Here is a 27,108-nt window from a genome sequence, read left to right as displayed (position 1 = left end):
GCAGACAAAAAGCCATAAGTTAGAAAGACTGCAAGTTTACTTCAATATGTTTTTTCTTTTCACAGAAAAGGCATTAAGACTTACGTAAAAGCGCTGTAGTAGCCTGGCATTGTTTCTCTGCATTGCAGATATGTATTTGTCCAGCTGGGCTTCCTTACTCTCCAAGACCTCACACTTCACACTCCTTTTCTCCTCAGTCTTGAATTTGACATATCGCCCACTCTCTATCTCCTCAGTCCTGAATTGGACACCACCGCCTTCCTCAGCTGTGCTTTCAACTTCATCAAACGTCAGGCAAGACCCACTGTCAAACTCATTATCCTCAAGAAAAGCGGTCTACATAAAGAAAAAAAAAAAAGAGAGATCATAAATATTACTTCTACACACTCCCATTGCCCAAGTTGAATCTATACAGCAGGACTAAATCCTAATCTTTACCTGATCAAATACATTATTGAAATATAGGAAGAGTGTGTCTTAATCTGATACAGGTGAGTGTATTAGATAAGAGTTTGTGTATCCAAGACTTTGCAGAGAACAGGCAGAAGTTGCTGAACCCAATAGCACTGCAAACTTGAATTCCTAAACCTCCTCATTTAAACACCAAGACATGGACACACACAGAGAGACATCAGACAACTTCCCATTTGCCTCTTTACTTAGCTCTGTGGGCAAGTCAACTGTGATCAAGACAACCTGTCCAGGTGAGTCACCCTTTGGTCTTAACCATAGGCTAATACTTACCTCTAAACAGTCTCCATCGCAGTAACTGCAGTCCGCATCATGCATCACAACATCGTCCCCATCCATATTTGTGAGTATACACAAACATGGCTCTCGCTCTCGGCTCTTCGAGTCTTTGAAGGCATAGAAAGGAAGCCATAGACATTAGCCTAAAACTAGCAAGCTATAGGCCTACAGTTGATGTGTAGGGTTACAACGCGACACACCCCAAACTCAAAGCAAACATTGACAGAAGATTATGGACTATGGTCAAATTAACCATTCATTTCATTGACTAAAGCTACTTTAACACAAATGTTTAGAGGAGTTAAGCCCTATTTTACCTATGGGATTCAGCTAATCAACTATTTACCTTAGCAGCCACTTAATCACTCTGCAACAAGCTTAATTCAGCTAATTTGCTATTAGACCTAACTGCTGTAGGTTAGTTAAATCTCGTTAACAAAACAAAAACAAATGTTTTATACAGAAAATAATTAGCCCTACAGGGTCACATTTGGCTTTGTTTACAATGTATAAAGTCACATTTAATTCGTGGCTAGCCATCACAAAACTTGATTATGCTATGATACCTTAGTTAACTGTAGGATATTGCCTAACGTTACTAACCTCGACAGAGCTCCATTTCTACTGTAGGATAAGTTACAGGTCTCTACTTCACGCTGTGTTTGAGGCTATTGGCTTAGTAAAAACTACACCCAGCTGGCACAAATTGCTAAATTGTTCAACATCAGTAACCTATCTGGAGTGTGTTGCACCCATAAGTGTTGTCAGTGTTCTTCTATGAAGTCGTTTCTCCAGGACAAGATTGGATGTCTTACAGCCAATAAGAATGCGTCAAAGTTTAGAAAAAAAATACTGTTTGTATTCTAGACCTTCATTTTGACCACATTTGTGTCTGTCAGCTGGACATAGAAAATCAGTCTCAAAATATGATTAAGCCATTGGAGCAAGTTGTTTAAAAAAAAAAGGCTATACCTACACATGATGGCAAAAAAGCATTTCATTTCTTATGGAAATTGTAAGTGCATTAGACAATGCGTTTAGACCACACTGTGTGCTGTTTTTTGCTGTGTGCTATTTTGGGAATAGGTGTAGGCCTATTGTTTATGGCATGTTGGGCAGAAGAAAATGTAGACATGCCTAGTATTTCCCTTGCAAACATGCCAACAAAGCCTACATAAGGCTACATGTTAAATAATGGTGCATGTAGTTATTCATTGATCTTTACATGTCTTTTCTTGTTGCTCACTCCCATTTTTACAATGCCACTCCACCCCCATACTGGTCATTACTTTACTCTTTTAAAATGTGTTGGCCTCTACATCTTGAGCTGAGCCATTGTGCATTTAGTTGTATATATTATTGTCTAGAGTCCACACACAGAACGGAGGAAATTAACCTCAATTAGAGTTAGCATCTTGTTGGGTTTATCCATGTCCATAGTGAGCTGTGGTCTCCTAAACAGCAATACTCCAATCAGCACCACGTCTTTAAGTTCTGTAATTGGTTTGCTGGGATAAAATATGAGTTAGGAGTGACATGACCATTATGTATAGATTAGATGATTAGATGTATAGACAAGTTTAATACCATTTTACCTTGAGTATATTTTCTAAATGATAGAATAATGTTTGATAGTATGGCCTTGAGATGTCATTGCAGTTGTATTTAATAAAACTTTAACAGTTCAACCCGAATCTCAATATGTTCATGTACACTCAATTTCACTCCTATATTCCACATTTCTTTATTTTATAGCTTGAAAAACAAAGCTTTATCGAAAGGTAAACATTAACAGACATCTTCCACGTTGTTAGAGCAAATGACACTTGACCATCCTTACACCTATCATTATGCATAACTCACATCCATTTGAAGTTACATGATGTAAAAAATGGAAAATGACTCATAAAACAAGACATCAACATTGCAATGTATACATGTGTGAGACTTCTCAAATCCTCCATACACCCTGTTAAATTACACTCTCACCACACAGCTATACCGTAGGCCTATGGTATGTCGGCACCATTTGCCACTGTAAACACTAGATGTTTACATTGTCTTGGCAACAGAAATATCCATACCTATTTTCTTTGACTAACTTTCAAATGGCATGAGCTTAAACAATATCCTACAAAGACATGGATTATTTTTTTTGTTAGTTTGTATGGACAAACTCTTCTCTGAACCATATATGTTTTAGGTGGAACCTGATTGTTTTGATAATCCTACTTTGAATTTAGACCAGACACTCATTTGTGGTCAAGACTTAAAAATATCTCATTGTGGTGCTCCCTATAGAAACCGCTAAACCCTGAGTTCTCTATAAATGACTGAAGTGTTTGGTAAATTGTCCAAAAACTTAAATGTCCAGGGATTGCTTGAAGAAAAAAAAACTTGAAACAAACTGGAACAACCCACTTTGAAAAAGGTATGTACATGGAATTGGCTGACACTAATATAGTTAACATGTATACCCCCATAGCAGGGTGCAGCTGTAGAGCTATAGATGTGAGAACTCAAAACACAAAAAAATATTGAGGTCTGGACAGCCATAACATTTGTTATACTCCAGGCACTGCTGTCAAGCCTTACAGACAAAAAATATGTTCAATGTTTGACATCACACTGCATTTCAACTTGAACAGCACTGGAGCATACTGTATATACTGATCTACAAGGACCTTTTCTAGTTTGATCCCTGGCTTAGTTTCTGAACTATTACTTCTAATGGAGAGTGTGTGCTTAAATACAGAGAACCGGCTGCAATTATGTAGTTATGATGAAAAAATAGCATCAAAACAGGATGTTATATTGTCCTGACAGTAATAATCCATTGCACCTGACTCTCTGAGGGTAGACCTAAACCCGTATAAACATCTAATCAGATTAGAATATGTGAATGTCATATTCTGAATAGACAAGCTTCCTATTCTTGAGGTCTGACTGAAATGTCTTATTTTTTGAATAGATGTAGATTAAATAGTATTGTTTTTTGCAGCTCTTTCACTGGTAGTTTGAATAGCAAGACAGGCTGTTTAATATGGACATGAAAAGACACACTGCAGTAAATGTTTTGCACTCATTAAAGCTTAATGAAAAGAAAAGCACAGATTGAAACAGATTTCAAATAAAATATATATAAAAAATAACTTCCCAAGTATCCTGCATTACACAAACATTCAAAAGTTAAGACATAGAAGAGGCAACTGAGATTGTCTTTTGTTTAAAATACCAAACATGCTAAAAAGTGCTCCTATGGGATCAAATGTATGTTAACCATTCATCAATGCACCTGTTTCTATCCCTGGTAAAGGTTGTTTCAGAAAGACATCTGAAAACAGCAATGTGAAAGACCAAATATGTAACAGTTTCATTTGTTATGATCTACACTTGCATAGTTAAAATATAAAAATTCAAATTGTGTTGAAAAAAAAAATCAACGTTCCTGGTGCATATGATGGATATGAAAGAAAACAGTAATTGGTGGAGAACAGTTTAGTAGAGCATCTCCATAGTTTGGCCTACTCAAAGTCAACCACACTAGTGTTTTGGTGTGTTACATTTAGTGCCTGTACCTTGTAATGCAACTTTACTGGAGTCCCTCAGTACCTGAAACAGCTATAGCTAAATGTACCTGTTAGGTTAACCATGACATCACAACACCAGAAAAGACGTCTCAACACCTGACACCTTACTGCTAAAAAGACAAGCACCAAATAGCAAGAGTGATCTATAATGACATCAATATTACCAGAGATTTCATATGTTGGCCACAGAGAAAAGAAATGTCCATGAAGGAAAACCATAGAAATTGAACATGTTTTTACAAAACCTTTGAAAACCCTAACTTGAAAAAAACACAAGGTGCTTGACATACTCTGTGTGACCTGCCTGAAACTTATATGCATGTCTTCCATCAATCTAATCGTGCACATACAGTACTTGCTAGGTAGAAAAAAGGCCTTAAACCCATTTTGTAAGCCTGAGACACTATATCCCTCAGGGAAAAAAACCTCAAACACATTTAGACTATGTATACCATTTGAAAGTGCTTGTTGAATAGGTTATTTTTGGTGTAATAAGTGCATAGATTGATTCTCACATTTACAGTATGGCTTGTTTCTTTTGTTTCGCTTTTTCATTTTTCATATAATACAATCTACACATTGTGGTAGCCTTTCACTGTCTCTTGGTGTGTTTCGAGTTATAATGACTCCGCATGTCCTTGCGGAGACGGAACTTCTCCCCACAAACCCCACAAATATACAGGTGCACATCCATGTGTTTCTCCAGGTGATCTCCGCTGGGAAAAATTTGGAAGCACACCTGGCAGATGGTCTCACCTGCTGACAAGTGTGAGATCATGTGACGGACGTGGTCGTGCTTCAGGAAGGTGCCCTGGTCACAGACTGGGCAGACATAGCGCGCCATGCCCTTGTGCATGTCGGTGTGGAGCCGCAGTTGGCGCTCACGAAGGAACTGTTTTCCGCACGTCTGGCAGGTGAACTGCTTCTCCTTGGTGTGCACCGTGTAATGCTCTCGCAAGTGGCACCGCTGATAGAAACCCTTCCCGCAAATGGCACAAAAGTGTTTACGTCGATGGTCAAGCTCGCCCCCGTCGTCAAGCAGGGAGGGACGGAAAGGTTCTTGCTCTGGGCACACCAATGTGTGCTCCACAGCCAGATTCTCGCTCTCAAAGACAAGGCCACAGAGAGGGCAGCGGTAGCCCTCCAAAAGACCCTCCTCCATTGCCTGTGCATCTTCTGGAAGAGGGGAGTCTTCCTCGGGCGAGTCAAGGTCAACACTCTGGGGCTCTCCGCAGCGCTCGGCGTGCTCCTGCAGCTGGCGGCCTTTGATCAATACCTGGCCACACCTGCCGCACGCACAGATGTGGCCCATGTGGTTGGAGATATAGTGGGCCGACTGTTCCTCTTCTGTCAGCAAAGCCCCACAAAGCTCGCAGGGTGCCGATTCCTCGTCCTGTTTCTCCTCCTTAATCCTGACGACCTTTGAACCTGAAGCACCAGACTCATCACTACTGACTAGAGAGCCTTCTGTGACATCTTCCATGGCGGAAACACCAGCTTCTTCTTTGTCAAAGCGTTTCTGGTCTCTGGCTATGTCTTTGTAAGATCCAAGGCGTACGCTGCAGCCTTTGATGCTGTGATTCCCCACTTTGATCACTTTGATGTTTTCCATCTCGGCCTCGGAGTCGTCTTCTTGTTCCACTTTGATTGTTACATTCTGGCAGGGGGTAGCTTCGTTGTCTGTCCCTGTTCCCACTGACCTGATCACACTTTCTGAATCAGACTTTTGGTCTGGCCAGTCATCCTCTCCTTTGCACATCATTCTATGCTCCTCTGCTCCCTCTGAAGCGGAGCTTTCTGCTTTGTTGGAATCATTATCCACCTCGGCATTGACCCTGGGAGGCTGGAAGGCTTTGCGGTTGGTGCAGGTGAGAATATGCTCGATAAGCAGCTTTTCACAGCTGAAGACGAAGCCGCAGTCATCACAGGTGTAGGTTCGCCCGAACCGAGGCCGCTCCTTCAGGGTGGCGCTCCTGCCGGAGCCTCTCTTTCGCAGGTCACATGGCTGCTCGTTCATGCCACTCTCTGAAGGCACTGGAGCCAGGGGTAGGACCACGTCTTCCACCGGCCTAACGGTCGACACATTCAGGCTCTGTCTCGTAGGGACGGCAGGAACCTTGGATGGAGTCTCAGGCTCTGCTGCATTGGGTTTGTTCTGATCAAACATACGGACACCGAATATCATCTTGCCTCCCACCACGCTTGAAGATGAAGATGAGCTGGACGAAGATGAAGATGAGGCGCAGGATGACGGGGTGAGGTTTGAGGAGCGGATGTCTCGCAGATCCTCCAGAGAGTCTGGTATGTAATACATCTGTAGGTAAGCCATGGAGGCCTTGAGCTCCTCAAACTCGTAATGGCCCACCATGATGCGGCCAAGATACATGAGCTGCAAGATGAGGTCGAAGCACTCTGCGCTGATCTGCATGTTGCTGAGGTCTAAACGGGCCGTGGCCTGCTGGTCCCGGATGAACAACATTCGGAAATAGGAGCTACAGGCAGCCAGCACAGCTTTGTGGGCCCGGAAATATATATCACCAATAGTGATACAGCAGTCACAAAGGAAACCCCATTCACGCTGGTTGTTGAGCTGCTGCAGGACATGCTCACTGTGACTTGGCCTCGCCATCACCCTGGAGATGTGTGAAGGGGGAAAATAAGAATTAGATAATGGTTTAATACGGATTTAAAGGTGGGGAGAAAAAAGATTATTAAGATACAAACACACACATTTTTTGAATAATACTCTGTTAATAATAAATAATGAATACATAATTCTAAATAATACATATGTGTATGTTTAAAAGTAATAGCACAGGTCCTACTGGTTGTAGGCCCAATAATGCAGAAAAAAGGAACAATAATCATTATAATTGTTCAAACAAGTGAAATGACCATACAACTTCCAAAAGACTTTCTGTCTCATGATAGACCTACTTTATAATTAGGTTATTAAATTACATTTTATTAAATTAAATACACAGCAAAAACAGTGCAAGGACTACAAACAGGCTGGCCTGCAACAATGCTCAGACAGGTGTAGGCCTACTGAGATTAAAGACGTTTCCTTCCTTTCAAAGTGAAAATCACTTAAACTCGTTTACATGAATTATAGGTCGGCCTGATACATAGTTTACAGTGACAACACTCCAACTTCTAAACTTATATCATTCTCAATTAATAAGATCTTAATGTGAAGTCGCAGAGGTTTTATTTTTCCGTGAACCCAAAGCTATAGCCTACGCACAGACATTGAAGACTGTCAACGTGTGAAAACAAGTCATTGTACGATTGCCCGCATGGCTAAATTTACAGTCATGCACATGCAGTTCCTTTTGTTGAGACTCGTCGTCATCTCAAATTAGGAGGTTTACATCCCGCCCACGCATTTCATTGGCCTAATTCGGAGACAGAACGTGCGGGCGTTGTGGCTGTCAATCATGTGCCACAAAAAGTATTTTAAATTGTGTTTGTCGTGAAAGTAACATTTGTAGACATTTTATATATCGGTAGTAAGAACTACCGACAACTGTACAAGGATTTGTCCGTATCGAAAGTGTAGAAGACCAACTGTCTGTGCTGTCTCTGATCTCACGCAAGCACGCACTGCCACCCCCGCGCTGCTTCCCGCATTCACGCTATGGGAAAAAAACCTTCGCGTTTAACACTGTAATGTTTATACTCAAAGCCATAGGAAATACTCACCGAAAACAAAGGGTGCTGCCAATTAATGAACAAAAAGTTAAGTTGTAGAGCACTGGTTTAGAAGTTCCGCCGTTTTTGTCTTTATCTAAGCATGAAGTTGAGTCGAGAATAATCGCGAGGGCGAAGCCCCTTCTGCTACACGGATGAAAGAACTTCCGCACAGCCGCTCTGCGAGCTGTATCACCGCACCGAGGCTGCCTGCGCTAGATCCAGCCCCACTCACGCAAATCCAACCCTCCATAGGACGGAGCTCTACAGTGTGAATGCAACCGTACATGAAAATATGCACATTACCTTGCTGTAACAACAGCGTCAATAGGCCAGCTTGAATTTACAAGTCAAAATGCAAGCTCTTAGGCCTATTGATTTCCTGAGGAATAACTCATTTATTTCGTTTGGAAGAGGTTTGTAGCGTAGGCGACAGTGCAGACCATTTAGAGCTGCGAGGTGAACCATGCTAATTCATGCATGACCTCACAGAACAGCTGCGGCCAGGTTTTACGGTATTCGTACAAGCTTCTTCCAGTTGTAAGAGTAGGCTACTGTGTAGGCTACTATAGGCTATGAGTTCTATTGCACGATACGAGACAAACTATTGTAGGCCTACAGACCGATAGTAAAGATTTTTGCCACCCTTTTCTGGTATAGGAGTCATGCCTTAGTCTACTAACAGGAGTTGAACTAGCCCTTCAAAATGAGAAACAATCACTTCGATACACCAAATGTACAGTACGGTCACGTGATGAATAACAAGCTTAGTTGACAATCGCATAGGAAGAAACGCGAGACCACACGAGAATTTTATCCTGCAGCAACAAACATAAATCTAAACAATCTCGCCCATTTAAATGGTAAGGATCCACTCCACGATTCTGTTTTAGATTGACAGGATTGTATAGCTTCGTACAATAACTGTGCATGTAATGTATCTCAGATTGCATGGGACAATATTCTAGATTTAATTTCGACAGCACTTGACTCGTTGGGGCTAAAACGAGTGCGAATTAACATGATGCTGCTGTCGTGAACTGTGATTGTCACGTAGGCTAGCCAAGGAGAATTTAAAGCAAAACGAGTCGATAATATCGTGCATGGACAATAGAATGTCTCTCATTTTTCACATTATGTTTTTGGGATAGTATACGTCCGGATCGTCATTTTATGCAGGCAATGTGGCTAAACGGAGTATCCCAGGTATTGTCTCGTCAGCTTTGAAATCTACAGTGCCGTAAGCGAATGTCTAGGTCCACTGGGACCTGTAGTCTCAGCATAACAATGCACTCTCTCAAGTATTGCATAGTGTTTTTGGCTATTGTGAAATCAGCATGAAGGTAAACAAATAGTTAACTATGGAACACATGCCAAGATTTCATGGTTTACATGGTTTCGAATAAGCTGTAAAGCAAGACTTTATTTTGAAAAAGGGTTTATTTGCAGGTCTGTATCCTGCAACATTAATTCCCTTCACACAGGTCCTGCATCTGTCAAATAGATTAATGGCAGGGTAAAATCTGAGGATGTTCTATTTAGAGGGAAACCTGTCCTGTTGGTTTTACTGTCCAAAATTGGAAGGGGGAAAGAAAAATGTAGTCTTGTCACTAGAGGTCACCATATTCAGTAAAATTAGTTTCTTTTAGTAGACTAGTCGTATGAAGAGCATGTTTTCTAAGGCAGTATAACTGCATATAATGTTATGTATTTTACTTTATTATGAAGTGTTTCTGTTGATGTTGGTCATACACATCTGTTGAACTCTGTCTCTGATCTAATGTGTGTGTAGGTGTAACAGGTTGAGATTGGGCGCCATGGATGTGTCCAGTCACAGCCTCTACCTCCTGCAGCAGCTGAATGTTCAGAGGGAGTTTGGCTTCTTGTGTGACTGCACTGTTGCCATTGGCAACGTGTACTTCAAAGCCCACCGGGCAGTTCTAGCGGCCTTCTCCAACTACTTCAAGATGATCTTCATCCATCAGTCCAGGTTCAGATCATCAATTTAATCTTTGCCCTCACATTTTATGCTGCAGCGGAATAGTATGTTTACTGAACACTTTAACTTATTTATAAGAGCTTCCTCATCCTTCTCTGTTCTTTGTTTCAGTAGTTTGTGTATTGCTCCTGTGCTTCAATCAGGCGATCTGTGCTCAGTTTGCAATATTATGATTTTCATATGGCTAACGTGATGTAACTTTGATATTTTAGTGAGTGCATAAAAATTCAACCAACGGACATCCAGCCTGATGTGTTCAGTTACCTGCTCCATATAATGTACACTGGCATGGGGCCAAAGCAGCCAGTGGATAAGAGCCGTCTTCAAGAAGGGATAAAGTTTCTTCATGCCTACCAGCTGTGCCGTAAACCAGACGAGGCAGGTCCAGACCCAGCCTCTGACCTCCGCATGTCCAACCTTTACGGCATCCAGATCTCCTCCCAGCTCCCAAATAAGGATGGCACAGGGCCGAAATCGGGTGGGCAGCGGGACCCTGAGGGATCACGCTCCACTAGTCGGGCAGAGTGGGCTGAGCGCTCCCATGCCCGACCCTCCTCCCAGGCGGTTGGCCTGGAGGGCATCCCCTCTGACCACCAGCTGCCCGGCATGCGGCCCCTATCTTCCCTGGCTTCCGGGGATGACTCGGACATCTCCACCCGGATCAAAGAGGAGCGCCTGGACGACGAGGAGCAGGAGGAAGTGGACAAGCCTTCGCTGCCCCCTCCGGCTCCTCGATCCTCACTCTCCCCGGCCCAGGGGAACCCTTGCCAGCCAGGCCTGGCTCTCCTGTGTCCTCACTGTGGTGAGCGCTGCCTGTCTCCTGAGGGTCTGAAGGAGCACCTGATCAGCCACGCGGCCTGCTCCCTTGAGCCGCTGATGGAGGGGACTCCCTCAGAGGACGCGGACTTGGGTGGGCCGGGAGGGGCAGAGGAGCACCGGGCCTCACGGGAGCGCCTGGACGCCGGCTGCCTGGAGGAGGCCTTAAGACAGAGCCAGGCGCTGGCCGACGAGATCGCGGCCGAGCTGAGGCGAGGCGGGGGCGCGGGGGGCGTCGGGATCGGGGGGTTCACCGGCGCCAGCCCCCCCATGGTCGGCCTGTTCACGCGCAAGCGGAAGATCGCGTGCGCTGTGTGCAACCAGCGGTTCGCGCACAAGAGCCAGCTGCAGGAGCACATGTTCTCGCACGTGGGCAAGACGGCACGCCACCACCACCCGCACCACCCGCACCAGCACCAGCGCTACAGCCGCTTCTGCAACCAGCTGCTGCAGGTGGCGTGCGAGGGCACGGGTGATAGTGCTCAAGGGGCCGGGCCAGGACCAGGGGAGGGGTCAGCAGAGGAAGGGGGGGCCAGGGATGGCCAGGACAACGGCAGCTCCTGCTACTCGCTAGACTCAGAGGTGTCGCGGGAGAGTGTGGATGCCGTCGCTGTTGAATAGCAAAAAAAAAAAAAATACATTTATGAATGTAAAGTAAGGAACAGAGACAAGATAAACAGCATACACACTCTCTTTCCACAAAGACAGGATCTGTATGTGGAAAATGAATGGCGCTTTTTCTCACTCTTTTCCTGTCCGTCTCCAGTAGCCTGAATATCTTTTCTTGTATGAGTATCATCATGGTGGCTATGATGTAGGAGGTCTCCATGTTGGAATATTGGTGCTTACAGTATTTGTGTTTCAGCATTGTCTAAGTTGTGCTGTTTTGTTTGATGTATTCCTAAAAATAGCATATAATGCTATCCCAAAACATTTATATACTTTGGATTACGCAAAGTTTTTTTTTGTTCAATATGAATGTTGTATGAAAATATTGAAGTCCAAGACTAATCTTTGAATTTTATTTGCGTCACTTTGGAAGGAATACTTGATAATGAGTATACAAATGAAACAAGTTTGCTGTGCCTTTGAGGGATTTATCTAAAGGCGCCTTCATATCTATTTTGTTCCAAATCAGAGTTGCTGCTTTCACATATACCCAATCGAGCCGATCTTTGAGGGAAACGCTCCACGTTCCCATTGAAATAGCCAGGTGTGAAAGCGCTCTAAGAACTCTCACTACCCCAGCAAATGCACTTGCTTCTCAAGCTCCACCAAATCCTATCTAAGATCCTATCTAATACATGTGATATTCTAAATTCCAACAACAAAGCTCTTGTTGGAGAACAGTCATTCAAAGCATGTTTTTTCTTTTTTCAAAAACAATATATATATATATGTATATATATATATATATATTTGTAAATCATCATAATGCAGTCTTTTGACCGGATAGATATGTTGCTTGTTCATCTGAGATAACTGCTGTTTGCAAGAAACGAGCCTAAAGCCACAAGCGTCAGGCACCAGACGTGGACTGACTAACCCCCAGGGCCATTACTGCACTTTTTGGCGAGACACACTCTAACCTGGCACAAAATGAAACCTGAGTTTTCTGCAGGGCAGTTCTACTGGACGTTAGTCCCAATGCCAAAATTAAAAATCAAATTGAATTTGTTTTGAACTCGTTAACTCAGAAGATCTATAATATACTGTATATTTGTGCCAGACAGATCAGCCTTGAAATTATGGCCTAATTTGATAGCTGGTGAAATTTCATTTGTCATGCCTCTGAATGCTTCAAGAAGATGGCAGATGAGTTAGTTATATTTGACAGTCAGTAATGTCTATACTGGAGCCATATTGACTGTATGATGCAGTAATTTTGAAGAGCATGCTTAATTTGGATAATGAATTCTACACACCCCTCCCTTTTCAAAGCACAGCATGTTTGATTCGTATGACACTACTGTATCTCTATATCATATCAAGGACAACTTGCTTTGATGGCGCAAAGCATATTTGGTTCCTGAACTGAATATACATAGTTCCGTTTCTTAAATAGTCCATTGTACTGGATAGTCCATGCTTTTTGAATGTGCTGGTTATTGCAGTTTTGTCAGTTCCATGTTTAGCGTGCTGTGATTGGTTTGTAAAACCTGTGTAACAGTTACAGATGTGCTCTTCATCTGTGTATTTTGTGACCAGTATGGTGTGTATGTATTAAGTTCACTTTGCCATTCAGTGTAAAGTGTATATCATTACGTGGTACGCGTTTTCAAAATATTTTTGGTAATAAACTTGTTTTTCCAAAACTTGTGTGCCATCATCAAAATGGAATAAATTGTGTTGTGTTCTTAGATAAGAATGTTGTTGAAGTGGTATGGAGGTCTTAAAGGTGCCATGTGTAATGTCCGCCAAAAAATCAATTCATACTCCACATTCCATAAAAAATGGGGGCAGTATACCTCCAGAAAGTGAGTTGGTCTACCCTAGAGTAACAACCGAGAAAGGTGTATTGCAGTTTGGCTGGCGGTTATGTTGCCCGCATACCGCCTCCCATGGCCGAAACTGGTATTATGACACCTGTCGGGCTGTGGCTAGTATTTTAGCATGCTAATTCAGGTTGATATCTCTGCAGCACTATACCTTGTCATTTTTTTAATGACATCATCGCCCTTATTTCTTCTCATTCTTTTGATGTGTGTAGCTCATTTTTTGGATATTTTTACCTCAATTCTTACACATGGCACCTTTAATATAATGCAAAGTCCAAGACACACTTTTTTAAATTATGTGAAGCCTCATATGTTGATACATCCCATGTATCTATTAATTTACACACTTTATAAAGTATTTATTAAGTTTATTAAATATTTTAATTTCAGCAACAGTCTATTGGATGAATTGTATCCATCTCTTAACCCAAATCCACTTTGGCAGTCCCATGTTCTTTGTGTTTATGATCAAGTTAATCTGTAACTGCAGCAATATCCGTCCCTGTGGTTTAGTCATATGTTACATATTGCTTTGCAAGTGACAAGGAACAACATCTGTTAAACTGTATAAATGTTTGCAATTACATGTCACTAGATGGCAGTATGCTGCGAGACTGGATAGCTAGATCTCTTCCAAGGCCACTTAACAAGTGATCATTTTGAATTCTGTCTCCTACAGAAAATTAGGTCAGATTGTCTGAATTCTGGTAGGAGGCCCACCTTCAACAGCGCTACCTCAATGTCAGACCCCTCAGTTGAGTTTGGAGAGGTCAGACAGGCAAGAGTTAAGAGGATTGGTGCCACACCACACCAGGGATCCTTAAGAGCATGATTGTGAAACATTCATAGAGATGATGTCATTTTAGGTGAAGCCCTGCTTGTTCTAGTCTTACACTACAAAACCATGAGGCTGAATGCATTATGCATTCATGTGTGGCATTTCAAATTTAAACATTCATCAGATCCACAGAGAGACACTTTAGGTCCTCTTGATGGAACATTTCACATTAATAATGCATCTTTTCCATCCAACACTGAATTTGGTATATCTGTGTAATTTAAAGAAGCATTAGATTTTGAAATGCATATACCTACCTGCATATTAAACTGAATTACACAGGTAGGTATATTTCAGTTTCTATCAGTCTATACAGAGAGATATGGAAAAAAATATATAGTTAAAGAGAAAAAAGTAAAAAATCAAGGGACAGGTTTTGCTTTGAGATTGTGTGATTTTAATGTAAGTGTGGGTTTTCCATTGCTATAGAAACTAGATCTAATTCCCTGTAAAAAATATAATGTCACAAATCAGAGCTAAAAATATCATACTGTGGGAGGGCACATATGTCATCTTTATATTTGTAATGAAGAAAACGACTCTGGAAAGCTTCAATACTTTAATTACATTATGTAGCACATTTTACCTTACCAAAGGCGATCATACACAATATTTGGAGATCAATATTTTTCAGAAGATCTTTTCTGATCCAAATCTTCTATGAAAGTAGATTTTCATATGTGTATGTTGGTCAGATAATGTGTTAGAGTGCTCCTGATTGTGAAGACAAAGTATGTATTCATTACTATGAATGCACAGCACAATAGATGTCCTCACAACACAATGTAGATTCACTGGGCTGTAAAATGACAGAAATACATGTAAGGATCCCATATAAATTGCACAATGTAAGGAAAAAAATATATCTGGATATCTTATATGCTACAACCGAATATCCAAAATAGCCATGTCCATAAGCTAACTACAACTTAGGCCTCTTCCACATTATCATCTCTGTGGCTGTTTGTTAGGGTAGGCTGTATTTCCCTTGAAAGCTGACACAGAGCACTTTTGATGGCCGCTCGGACCAGGGAGTTAGCGGTGAGTATTAGCAGGCTCTCACCACTCAGAAGGCCGGTGTCTTCAGGTGACAGACTGCAATCGAATGTGTTGCCACAGGGTTTGGCATCTGTGCTGTTGGCTTCGCACAGACTCCTGCAACCATCTCCTGGCACAGTCAGAAACGACATGTTGCTGGGGCTGTTGCGAGGTACGAGGCTGTCGTGGTCGGGTCCTGTTGTCTCCCTCATGCTATCAAATAACTGAATTTCCTCCGGCCCATTCCGGAACACCTCATCCGTGGCCATGGCGATATCAATCTGTGGTCTGAAGCCTGTGTCCAACTCAGCAACACAGATCAAGATGGCAGCACCATCAGAGAGGCTTGAGGACTCATTCAGATCCATCTTGGAGGGTTCTTGTGTACCTACACAGCTCTCCAGCTCATTTTCATCCTCCCTTGACGTCAAATCCTCTGACATCTTGCAGCGAGGTTCCTCAGTGTCTCCTTCATGGGATTCACACTCAGTGCCCTTCGCACTGGTGGCCATCACCTCAGCACTAACCGTCATGGTGTCTGGACAGGCCACCTGACCCTCTCCATCTCTCTCTGGGATGTCTTCCTCATGTATTCTGGGCAGGTTCTCATTATTCTCCAAATGGTTGTCTACCAGTCTTTCCACACGCTCAGGCTCCGGTGTCTGTGTGGCGCCGCATTCAAACTGGTTAGAGGAGTCTGCTTTCTTCCGTCTGCTCAAGAAGCCCTGGATTCTTTTCCGAAGCGTCTTCTTTCGCACCTCTGGCTCTGTGTCTTTTGATGATGACTGTGACTCCTTGGTCACGCATGTGCGTTTATCTGCGTGGCGGCCGACAAATGGGAACCAAACTCTTTTCATCCTCTTCTTCTTAGTCTTAGTTCCAGTTCCAGGTTCCGGATCAGCACTGGAGGAAGACGAGTGACACGTGGCACCAGGCGTGCTGATGTCACCCATTGACTGAGTGTCATCACCGGTACATTCCATAGACTGTGCACTCCCCTTTTTAACCTCACCGTCTCCATGTTTATCTCTCCTTCTCTTGACACACATAAACACGTGTGGAAAAAGACTCCTTAATCCCTCTTTAGTGGTCTTTTTCCTCTTCCTGCTAACGTCGAGATGTTGCTCCTTAACTGTGTCCTCCTGATGGCCAGCATCACAAGTAGTGCAATCATTTTGGAGCCTTGCATGGTCACTTCCCTCAGTTTCCCTCTTCACAGTTGTTTGAAGATTTTCAGAGGACAGCCCCAACGTGGTTCCTTCCTCTCCCAATGTGTCTGAGGTTGTCGGAGGAGTGGAGTCCTTTGATGTCCCATTGATGTCCATTCTTCGTCGGTGTCTCAGCGCTCGTGCGTCTGACCTCTCTTCAGTTTGGTTCACATTCTTAGCTTTGCCCAGAAGAAGTCTTGGTGGACCTGTCAGTTTCCTCTTCAACACAACCTTTTGCTGGTCTTGGTTAGTGTCAGAGTCACTTGTAGCCATGGCTCTAAACTGGACACACGTCAAAGGTACACTCCCTGTCAAAAATGAAGCATCAGTGAATTTCACAATGAAGAGATGCCAGAGTGCACAACACACAATTGTTTTTAGAGACATCTGAACATACCAGTTATATAATTTCATGTGAAATTAGTTACACTTATAAAATACTTTAAAATATACACAATATTTTGTGACTGGCAAAGCAGTATAAATCATAGCTGTTCTCGTAACAATTACTTTTACAAAAGTTAATATTACAGGAAATAACTAATTGTTGACAGCCTAGAGTGGAGAGTCCCTGCGCAAGGCATTATAAAAAAGTGATCTATTTGTACTTAGCCTACAGGTAGCTTAGCTATTAATATAAATATAGGCTATAACATAAAATGATCAACTGCAAATTGATTAGCCTTAGTAATTCATGAGATTAGTAGGTTTCAAACACTTTCGGAATACAATCTGTCAGAAAATAAAGCAGACTCGTATAAAATAACAAAGCGGTTTGAGTAAAGTCTATTTGAAGAGGAATCTTTCACACATTAGAGCATTACATTTATCAACGAATGACATCAGAGCGCGCGCTATATTTTCAGTTCTTCACACTGGGTTTGACCTTAACAAGTAGCCAAACGCATCTGAGTAAATATTCTCCAACTTATACGAATATATGTGTAACATCTCTGAATATAAAAACTGGATTCGTTTTACATGTTAAGTACATACCTTATTTTCCTGAAGTTCGCGATAATATGAAGATCCAGGGAGGTGGGCAATATTCTCCCTCCTCCAGCACGTCTACACCCAAGTGGTCGCTGCCGCCAACATGCAGTCGCATCTTACCCAGTTTCCATAGTAACCTGCTGATTGGCACTTTATTTTGAGAAAACTATGAAAAAGATACAGTGCAGATAGGGATGTGTAATGTTGATCTAAGCTTCTGTTACGTCAGCTACAATGTTAATAGCCAAACAAACCACTCAAAAATAAAAAAAAGAAAGAAAGAAAAACAAGCACACATCCAAGCATACATCCAGCATTTACAAGATTTTCATTAACTTAATTGAAATGTATGTTTTTAAAACTATGACTATTAAAGCCTAAATTATACCTATTTCCCTGCTGCATTGCACTGGGATTAATTTCATTCCATTCCCATATTTGTCATAAAATTGACAGAGGGTAAGATATAGAAAGGATGAGGCACCTGACGTCAACCATGACAAGCTGTAAGCTTTTAAATTCACCATCTGACACAAGCAGCAAAATGATTTCAAAGTTATGATTTCCAGCTGGCAAGGTGCTTTAGAGCTTATCGCAGTGGAATCTCAAACCATACCCACAGTATCGTCTGGGGCTTATACACATTCAGAGTTTGGAACCGAGACGTGACAATGTGTGTGGTCAAATGTCCTCACGTCCACAAGGCAGAATGAGTTGCAGGGGTTTATGGGTAAAAGTAGGATAAGCCTTTTAGTATTCAGGTGTGGTTTGGGGTTCCTGCTGTGATGGGAATTAGAATGGGTCTGTTTACACGGCAAACCAATTTGGACTGTGTTCTCTATCAAAATTCGACCATGTCTTAACTAGGATGGCTATTGTTCGCAATTGCCCTTAATTGGCTCTTATTTGGAATTGGTGGGTAATTAATTTGTTAAAGAACACATGTGAACCTTTTATGACCAAAATACTCTATACTGATTGCTTTTCTCCTGAGGCATCAATTTTAAGTCCAGTCTTAGATATCAGTCCCTAGCTAATGGAATGCATGCGAAAAAATACTCAAAGCTATATGCAGCTATCAGTTCAACAACCTGCGTTACATCTTACTTTTCCTTGAAGGAAATCTAGAGAGGATTATAATACAGAACACTTCTTTATGTATCCATGTTAAATCAATTCACATGTTCATCTGCAATAGTCCCATATAGTACCCATAGTACCATGAAGTACAAATAACTGAAAAGTGTAAGCCACATATAGGTGGAAACATGCAACACTAACCCTGGCTTCAGAATGCTCAGCTAAATGATAAGTGACATGAAATCCCATGCAGTGGCTTTCCGATGACGGTCTCAACTATGCTGTGAAGTCAGTGCCTCCGTGGTTGCACTGAGCAGTGTTGAGTGGCTCGAGAGAAGGAGGATTTTTTGTCATCTGTGATACTTGGCTAAAAACCAACTACCAGACTTTGGTACAGATCAAATTAAGTACATTTATTTTTGGAATATGTCTTCATAGAATGGATCATTTCGCAGTAATCTACAGTAGCTATGATGGCAAATAATACAAAAATGAATGACTGTAAATCTTTATATATTTTCATATGTAAAAAAAAACCATGTCTTTAGGAAGTTGCAAACAGATGTATGAAGAAAATGTTTCATTACACAAGGCACTCCACCAAAACTATCTAATTTAAAAAAGTTAAAAACACCTCTTAGCAATGTAATAAGTCTGCTTCAATTTGATTAAATCATCTATAAAAGCAACTTGTGATGCATTGCTGTAATAAGGCACAAGACAGACCACTTCTGCTAAGGCTCTTTGGCCAGCACATTTATTTCCGGTGGAGCCTCAGGTGTTGCAGTGGCTATTGTTAATGGTAAGCATACCTGTCTACACGCACCCGGTTGGGTGTGCACCTAATGAATGAGCGTGTTACAATGCAGGATTTGTGTCAAAGTTGCATAAAGAGCTGCCCTATGGGGCATAAACAAAATATTCAGTGCCGGACTGAACATGTAAGGAGCAGAATATAACAGAAGATGCTGTTACAACACAGCTGACGCTCCACCAGAAACATTTTGGCTGGCTAAAGAGCCTTCCATGCATTATTGCAAGAGCAGTTTGTGACCAGACATAACACCTGGGACTCTCACACAAGACGCATCACAAAGACACATCACTGCAATTCCATTATGATCATTTCATGCCATTTATGTCACATGTGGCACCGAGGTCTTTAAGCCCATCAAGCGCTGTGAATTTGGTCTCAGTCTGTTCATGTAAGCATTCTTAAAATAAACACTGACACTAATTAGCCAGAGTCTAATAATACAATCACACCTTTTGCTTTGTAGCCATAGCAACAGCAATCACTTTTTTTTATCAAAGGTCACCTAGAGATTAAGTTTGAGGGAAAAAGATACACAATGACACTCCAAAATGTGTATTTGTGTGTGTGTGTTATATGTGTGTGTGAAGAAGAGAGAGAGAGAGAGAGAGAGAGAGAGAGAGAGAGAGAATGTGTGTATAACACAGGTGACCCAAGCAGGAGATAAATTAAAAGAATATAGCTTCATTTTGTGATAATACTGTCATTTCAAAAAGTACACATCACTCAAAAACCTTGTATAATTCAGATTAGCTAGAGGAACCTTGCAAATATCAAGTGTTTTATCAGAGTTCGTGACTTTATTACGTTCACCTTTGTCAATATCACATAAACAGGGTTTAATCACAGCAAGCTAGGATATGTTTTGCTTGAACTAATGTTCAAAAAACAGACTAGTTAACTAAAGGCTCTTTTTTGTTGCTTTCCTCCGGCAAAAGGAACATGACATGACATGGATTTCTTCACAGCAATCAGTTTCCTCTTATCCCAGGGTAACACAGTATTAGGACTTATGCAACTTTCAGTTCCTTTGAAACTGCAACAGACAAGCAGTGTAATCCATCGGAGCAGCTTGATCCACAATGGCAGATCCCAGAGAAGTGTTGTTGCGATTCTGGAAGTGGGAGCCACTGAGGGACAGTTATACAATTCCAGTATGTAATGACAACAGGCTAGGTGGAGTAGCAGGTAGCGCTGAAATAAACACACTCACTCAAGTGGAAATAAAATTGAACAGCAGAACCACTGCCCATTTTCCAAGTGAATGGGATGCTTCATGTGTTCTTTCTAGACATCTTCCTCATGTGGGTATTCAAGAAAATGGGTTTGTGGAGGATTTTGACCTCACAATAGCATACTGGGTGTGTTGCAAGTGTTTGTGTCTGTGACGGTCTTCCAGTCTTCAAAAGCATGAGCCATGCTTGCTAAGGTCTGCGCTTTACTGAATCAATCAAGGGATAGATGGAAGAGTGGAGACATCCATTCTCTTCAAGGGCCAGGTGCCAGGGGGAGTTGTACCTCAATGGCTGACCAAACCTACAGTAGGGAGGGAGGCAGAGTGGGTGTGTGCAGCACAAATCAAGTGCAGAGAGAAGAAGAAGGCAAGTGAGAGAGAGAGAGAGAGAGAGAGAGAGAGAGAGAGAGATAGAGAAAGAAGAAGGCAAGTGAGAGAGAGAGAGAGAAAGAGAGAAAAAGAAGGCAAGTGAGAGAGAGAGAAAGAGAGAGAGAAGGCAAGTGAGAGAGAGAAAGAGAGAAAGAGAGAGAGAGAAAGAAAATGGCAAGTGAGAGAGAGAGAAAGAGAGAGAGAGAGAGAGAGAGAGAGAGAGAGAAGCCAGATAAAGAAAAAGCAATGAAAACAGCAGTCTGGTCCGTGATAAAGATTAAAGGTCCTGGGCATGAAATGTTTACTCTGCTACAGATGACCATATGGCTCTTCGGTGAGCTGATGTGGTTACTATGTAAAAGCTAGGCATCTATTTAATGAAAATGGGAGGATGGATTGGAACAAGCCGAGGCAAGACACACTTTTGTTTACACTTACCTTGGGGTCTGAACCTATTGCATGACGGAATAGAGGTCGTTGTCATGGTAACAGGGCCATATTAGTCTGTGCGATGGAGTCATCTAGTGAAGGTATATCGACAGAGGGGAGAAGGTGGTGGAAAGGTGAGAGAGTGCTTCTTCTAGACTATAGTTTTACATGCACACCAATTAAAGACACTGATTTGTGATCAAATGAATGTAGAAAAAAAATCATCACAAATTACATATGTTTTGAAGACAAAAACTTTACAACATCGACAATGCAACAACATATACCGGTAGTTTTCAACAACATTTTTACTGTCTCTTTCTCTCTGCATTTTCACTGTCTCTTTCTCTCTATCTGTCTCACTCACCTACTCACACACACAGATGAACACACACGTCAGGCAGACAAGGTGAGCGCCTGATTAAACAGACGCATGTGTTATTCACACTTTTACGTTAAGTAAAGCTCTGCAACCTAGCAACTACTGTACTTTTAGTGTGGAAAACAACATGTCCACTGCTTTCTTTTCTCTGTGGATAATCACCCAAACAACCTTCTCAAATGTTACACCATGGGATGTTTTCCAGCACAATTTTCTCTCTTCCCTATTACATATCACATAGTGAAGTAAAGGAGAGACATACTTCAAAATCCAATTTATTATTTATATATATTTGTGTGCTAAAAATTATACTAAGACATAAAAAGATAATAAAAAATATTCTCAGAACCATTAAATTATGCAATGAAACAGACATTGCCAGAGATATATTTTTTTAATAGCCATTAATCTTTGTTCATCCACAGGTGGTGCTGTCCGCACCAGAGAAGGCACTCACATTGTTGACCACAGGACACAGGAACCCGGCTCCCACATTAGGCTGGATGTCCACGATGGGCAGGGTGAAGTCTTTGGGCACTCCCGTCCTCCCCTGTTCAGGGCTCAGTGACAGGTGGGTCTTGGCAACACAGATCGGCAAATTTGCCAACCCCTTTGAGAAAGAACGAACACATTAAAAGACAGCATTGACAACAAGCTCACCATCAGTGATACAAAGTAGACCGCTGAAACAGAAACCTCTTAGATCCAAAAGGACACATTAACAACGGATAGAAATAATAAGTGTTAAGCTGATTTTTGTTAAAAATGGCCCCTAACCTGTTTCGTATAAAGTCTGATCTTGTTCAGTGCTTGCGCTGATAGCTGTATGTCTTTGACTCCATACATTCTCTGGGCCACCGTGCGAATCTTCTCTTCAATGGACATCTTGAAAATAATTAACACTTCTTAGGGTCTTCAAAACATTAGGCTAAAACAACACATTACTCAAAGGTGACCTGAACTCCTTCAGCTCAACCCACTTATTCAAACATTCTTTAGATCAGTGGTTCTCAACCTTTTTTCAGTGATGTACCCCCTGTGAAATATTTTTTCAGCCAAGTACCCCCTAACCAGCGCACAAGAATTACCGCTATGCTTCAATCACGACTCCATCGTTTGAGTTTTGACAGTGATTGACAGGTGATGGCAGGTGGCATGTGACAGGTTGGGTCGAACCATCCTGGTATGGGGGCGACTCTGGGTTTTTAGGATAATGAAATTGAATAGCCTACTGAAATATAAAATTCATTTTATGAACTTACATTTTCCTGAAATATTTATTAAATAATTGTTTTTAAAGTATTTTTGCATGGATTCTACTTTTTAAATATATGTATATTTTAAAATTTCACGTACCCCCTGGAGTGCCTTCATGTACCCCCATTTGAGAACCACTGCTTTAGATGGACAAAGACAGAATCTCTGGTTGTTAAAGACCACTTGTGCCCAGTTAAAATATCTAACTTTATAGTCTGTTTTATTTATAGACTTTAGAATTAATTGTCTTTGTTTGAAAAAGTCACTAACCATAATGGTGGACATGGTAGGGATTATGAGACTCACACGCAGGTGTAATAAGGGGTCACAGTCGCTTTAGTTGGCGAGTGCTAATTGCCTGAGGCTTTGTCGTCAGCTACGAGCTGAAGAGATGAAACAGCTGTGGTGGTGTGAGTGGGAGTGGGTGGTGGTGGGGCTGCCATTAGTTAATGGGAAACAGGGGCATAGTCTGCATCAGTGTGAGGAGGGTCATATAGATTTGGATGAGCTAAGTAACCACCCCGACTCGCGCGCATGTACAGTATGTAGGCTGCACACTCACTCACAGTGACACACACACACACACACACACACACAAACAATCTCAGAAAACATACTATACAACATAGTTGCATTAGGCATCTGTGGTCATTTCCTGTCAGGATACACAATTATTATTTTGTCAGTCAGAAGGTTCTATCACTTGCAATTAAATGAAATGTAGACAAAAAACAACTACAAATTAACAACTTATCTGAGATATGCTGTTCACGCAGGGTATGGCATTACAGACCAATGACAATTACTTTCACTGCAAACATATATTAATAATAAATGAATGAAATAAAGAGAGCAAATGCCCTTCTTTACCTCCAGGGGGTAGAGGTACTTAAAAACAGAGAGCAAATGCCCTTCTTTACCTCCAGGGGGTAGAGGTACTTAAATGGATGGGGGACTTCTGCAGCTCTCTGCACAGCCTTTCCCAGAGCCACGGCGCCAGCGCCCCCCTCAGCCCAATGAGTGCAGCGCACCACATCAAAAGCCCCAGCTAACCTGGCCTGGGCAGAGACCATCTCCAACTCATCCTCTGTGTCAGAGCTTTGGAGGAATACACACACACACACACACACACACACACACACACAAAAACAGAAATACATGTTTGTTCATACAAGTATGTGATAGCTGACTAACCACAGGGGAGCTAATGATTTGAAAAGACTAGTGGCTATTTTCATGAAGAACAAGAGCCACATTCTACATTTTCAAAATTTAGAAAACGGATTATAACACAGTATGTTTGCATGTACCGGTAAGTAGCCTCTTTGTCACACGTGTGTAAAAATAAGTGTAGATTTAATCGGAACCCAGAATAGACATTTTCCAAATCCTTTGACTACTACACAGCATAAAAGTAGTTACTATCTGGAACATTTTTCTAAGGAAAGGTTAGAGTAACATGGATGGCAATTTCATCAGAGACTGGCTGAAGCCCTGAAGACATTAGTCTGAGTCATACTCACAAAATATATACAGCCTATAATTACATTTCCACTGAACTTGACTGAACCTTTCCCTGAAATGGAGCAGGAGAGCTGGGTATGCAAACTCAATAAAGTGTCAAAATAAAACTATGGATATGGGAACAATGGATGGTGAGTCATACTCACACAGGTAAACCTATGACATGTTTAGCAAAAGCTGGTGTGTGTTTGTGTGTATGCATTATTTCAGATACGGTACATCTAAATTGATACACTTACCAAAACATATTGATGGCTACCACCACTGGTAATCCATAAGCTCTTGCATTTTCAATCTGTCTTCTTAAATGGCTACAGCCAAACTCCAATCGGTTCCCATTCTATAGGAAAGATGTAGCTAAATGTCATTATTAAGGTGACATGCAATCAACAAATGCCTATCCTAATGCCATGGTAACTTAGTGATATGTTTTCTACTTTTTGCATCAATCTTGAAGTGAATCAAATGATGGTGTATTCTTAAAAAAGTACATGTAAACATGATTTAATGAATAACATTTCTATATACAATATCAGCCACTAATATCTCACCATATTGCAAAAACTACTCTTATATGTCCATATTACTATCCCCACCCTTTCAACTGTATATTGCATCTTGATTGTGTCTGTTGAGGGGTCCACGACAATGGCACCCTTGACAGGGACAACAAGGAAGCGATCATCCTCAGCTGCACACTGAATTACAGGCTCAGTCCCTGCCCTCTCATGCTCGATCAACCTTAAGCACACTATGTTGATTGATTTAGTGTATATAGTATATTTAGTATTTAGTATTTTAGTATCATTATCTTCTACTGTCTCTATTGTACAGTGGAGTTTTTTTTATGTATATTATTTACTTTTTCTGCTGTAAGTGCATGTTGTGTGTGATGTCTGTATGCTACTGCGACCTTGGATTTCCCCTTGGGGATCAATAAAGTATCTACTGTATCTATCTATCTATCTATCTATCTATCTATCTAAAAGACCATGACTTTATAAAAAAATATTTTTCATTTTATTTCCATTTTTTATTTGTTATTAAACTGTCATGCTGTATTAAGGCACATACATAATACCACAGTGTTGTTATGCCATGTTAGTATGTCAATGCTTGATGTAAATACATGTATACATATAGCTCAGACAACAGTGGAGTTCATTGCACTCATACAAACACATGAGACATTACTCCTGCTGCACACTTCGCTGGTGAGGTCAAGCTAGCTGTGACCTGCAGCATGGAGATCTGGTCAGTGGACAGAGACATCTTAACTATGCAAAGCCAGACCGTACAGTAAACATGCCCTGGTGACAGTAAACTCTGTCTCTCTGTCTCTCTCTGTCTCTCTCTCTGTCTCTCTCTCTCTCTCTCTCTCTCTCATACACACACACACACACACACACTTTTACTCATTCACACACACACACACACACACACACACACACACACACACACACACACACACATACACAGACAGACAGACAGGCAGACAGACAGACAGACAGACAGACACACACACACACACACACAGATACACACGTGGTCTCTAGCTTGTTCACTAATCCTGTCTCTGAGAAAGGTTGGATGTGTTTAGTTTTCCCAAATGCACTGTGGTTGCCCTGAGTGTCTCAACAATTTACATCAGCCTAGCAAGCGCCTCAGGCCCTGCTGCTTGCCCAGGAGATCTGTCCCTATGATCTCTTCTTCTATGTACAAAATCAGCTATGCATCGCTCTCTCTCTCTCTCTTCACCACTCTCTCTACCTTTCTCTTTCTCTCGCTCTGTTCTGTCCCTCTTTCTCTCTCTCTACCTTTCTCTTTCTCTCCCTCTTTTCTCTCTCTCTCTATCTCTCTCTACCTTTCTCTCCCTCTTCTCTCTCTCTCTCTCTCTCTCTCTACCACCTGTATCTTTCCATCTCTGACACTTACGAGAGCCTGATGCGAGAGTGGCCCTGGGTGACCCTGTAATGAGAGCGTCTGTGTGCTTTGTCTGCACTCTGCCGCAGCCTCGCCTCAGTGACAGCGTTCTGGGAGGCCGGCGCTGGCTGGCTCCGGCACACACTAACACGTCCCACAGTGCAGCAGTTACACAGGCATCAGACAGGGACAGACAGAGGTGGAGGCAGGCAGGCTGACAGTTTTTAATGGCCCAAGTACAAGTTTGTGACCTTTTTTTCCTCAGAGAGTAACTGTGCAGTGAAACAGGTAACATGTCCATTTGACTGTCTCATTCTTAGTGTCACTGGCTGAAAAGCAGGTTCCTTTTTTGATATATCTCAGTCTCCAGTCAAATCTGCAGATATAACAAGCTATGTGCTCCAAATACCTCAGTAACCAAAACAACAACTAATAATAACAACTGTTATTGAGGACAGGTGCGTCATCCTATTTGAACAAGCAGAACGCCAGAAATAGAAATAAAATAGGTGGCAATGCCTCATTCTCTTTCAGAGCTTCTAACTCAATATTAGCTAACCAGAACCCTACTTAGCATAAAACAATATCTTGCATAAACCTCAACCAAGGCTTACTAATGCTATCCCATAACATATCTCAGTGTATCATTTCTAATTGTCTCCCCAGTATGGAC

General features: G+C 41.8%; 4 protein-coding genes across 10 annotated transcripts in view; 1 reads left to right on the top strand and 3 right to left on the bottom strand.

Annotated features, from left to right (window-relative positions):
* The first annotated feature begins 662 nt into the window (after nt 1-662).
* The window catches only part of zbtb25 (zinc finger and BTB domain containing 25), a 26,618-nt gene continuing 172 nt past the window's right edge, over nt 663-27,108 (top strand). Inside the window, exons 1-4 of one of the 5 annotated variants that reach the window (XR_006032263.1) lie at nt 8,721-8,896; nt 9,826-10,023; nt 10,245-11,677; nt 16,907-16,908. Coding sequence is in view for 3 of the 5 variants with exons in the window: in XM_042094486.1 (XP_041950420.1) it covers nt 9,851-10,023; nt 10,245-11,469 (1,398 nt within the window). In the remaining 2 variants the exon portion in view is untranslated. Of the gene's footprint in view, nt 705-8,720; nt 9,240-9,825; nt 10,024-10,244; nt 13,164-16,384; nt 16,387-16,906; nt 16,909-27,108 lie in introns of those variants that run through there. The other 4 variants (XR_006032262.1, XM_042094486.1, XM_042094483.1 and 1 more) reach the window with 4 other exon arrangements.
* zbtb1 (zinc finger and BTB domain containing 1) lies at nt 2,479-8,463 on the bottom strand. Its single transcript, XM_042094476.1, has 2 exons — nt 8,046-8,463; nt 2,479-6,973 (listed from the first exon to the last, which is right to left on the bottom strand). Exon 2 carries the CDS (start codon nt 6,967-6,969, stop codon nt 4,933-4,935), a length of 2,037 nt encoding a protein of 678 aa, XP_041950410.1. The 5' UTR covers nt 6,970-6,973; nt 8,046-8,463; the 3' UTR covers nt 2,479-4,932.
* Nucleotides 14,805-17,506, bottom strand: si:dkey-1h6.8. Its single transcript, XM_042094482.1, has 2 exons — nt 17,427-17,506; nt 14,805-16,738 (listed from the first exon to the last, which is right to left on the bottom strand). Exon 2 carries the CDS (start codon nt 16,701-16,703, stop codon nt 15,114-15,116), a length of 1,590 nt encoding a protein of 529 aa, XP_041950416.1. The 5' UTR covers nt 16,704-16,738; nt 17,427-17,506; the 3' UTR covers nt 14,805-15,113.
* mthfd1a (methylenetetrahydrofolate dehydrogenase (NADP+ dependent) 1a, methenyltetrahydrofolate cyclohydrolase, formyltetrahydrofolate synthetase) overlaps nt 20,098-27,108 on the bottom strand; it is a 23,844-nt gene continuing 16,833 nt past the window's right edge. For 2 of the 3 annotated variants that reach the window (XM_042094443.1, XM_042094444.1), the window contains 6 exons: nt 24,752-24,852; nt 23,909-24,086; nt 22,509-22,616; nt 22,189-22,341; nt 21,359-21,441; nt 20,098-20,853 (listed from right to left, as the gene is read on the bottom strand). In XM_042094443.1, coding sequence (XP_041950377.1) covers nt 21,373-21,441; nt 22,189-22,341; nt 22,509-22,616; nt 23,909-24,086; nt 24,752-24,852 — 609 coding nt within the window. In that variant the 3' untranslated portion in view covers nt 20,098-20,853; nt 21,359-21,372. Of the gene's footprint in view, nt 20,854-21,358; nt 21,442-22,188; nt 22,342-22,508; nt 22,617-23,858; nt 24,087-24,751; nt 24,853-27,108 lie in introns of those variants that run through there. The other variant, XM_042094445.1, reaches the window with a different exon arrangement.

The sequence above is a fragment of the Alosa sapidissima genome, chromosome 6 (assembly GCF_018492685.1).
Source record: "Alosa sapidissima isolate fAloSap1 chromosome 6, fAloSap1.pri, whole genome shotgun sequence".
Taxonomy (NCBI): Eukaryota; Metazoa; Chordata; class Actinopteri; order Clupeiformes; family Clupeidae; genus Alosa; species Alosa sapidissima.
Note: the sequence above shows the minus strand (reverse complement) of the source record. Positions and strands in the feature narration are given on the sequence as shown.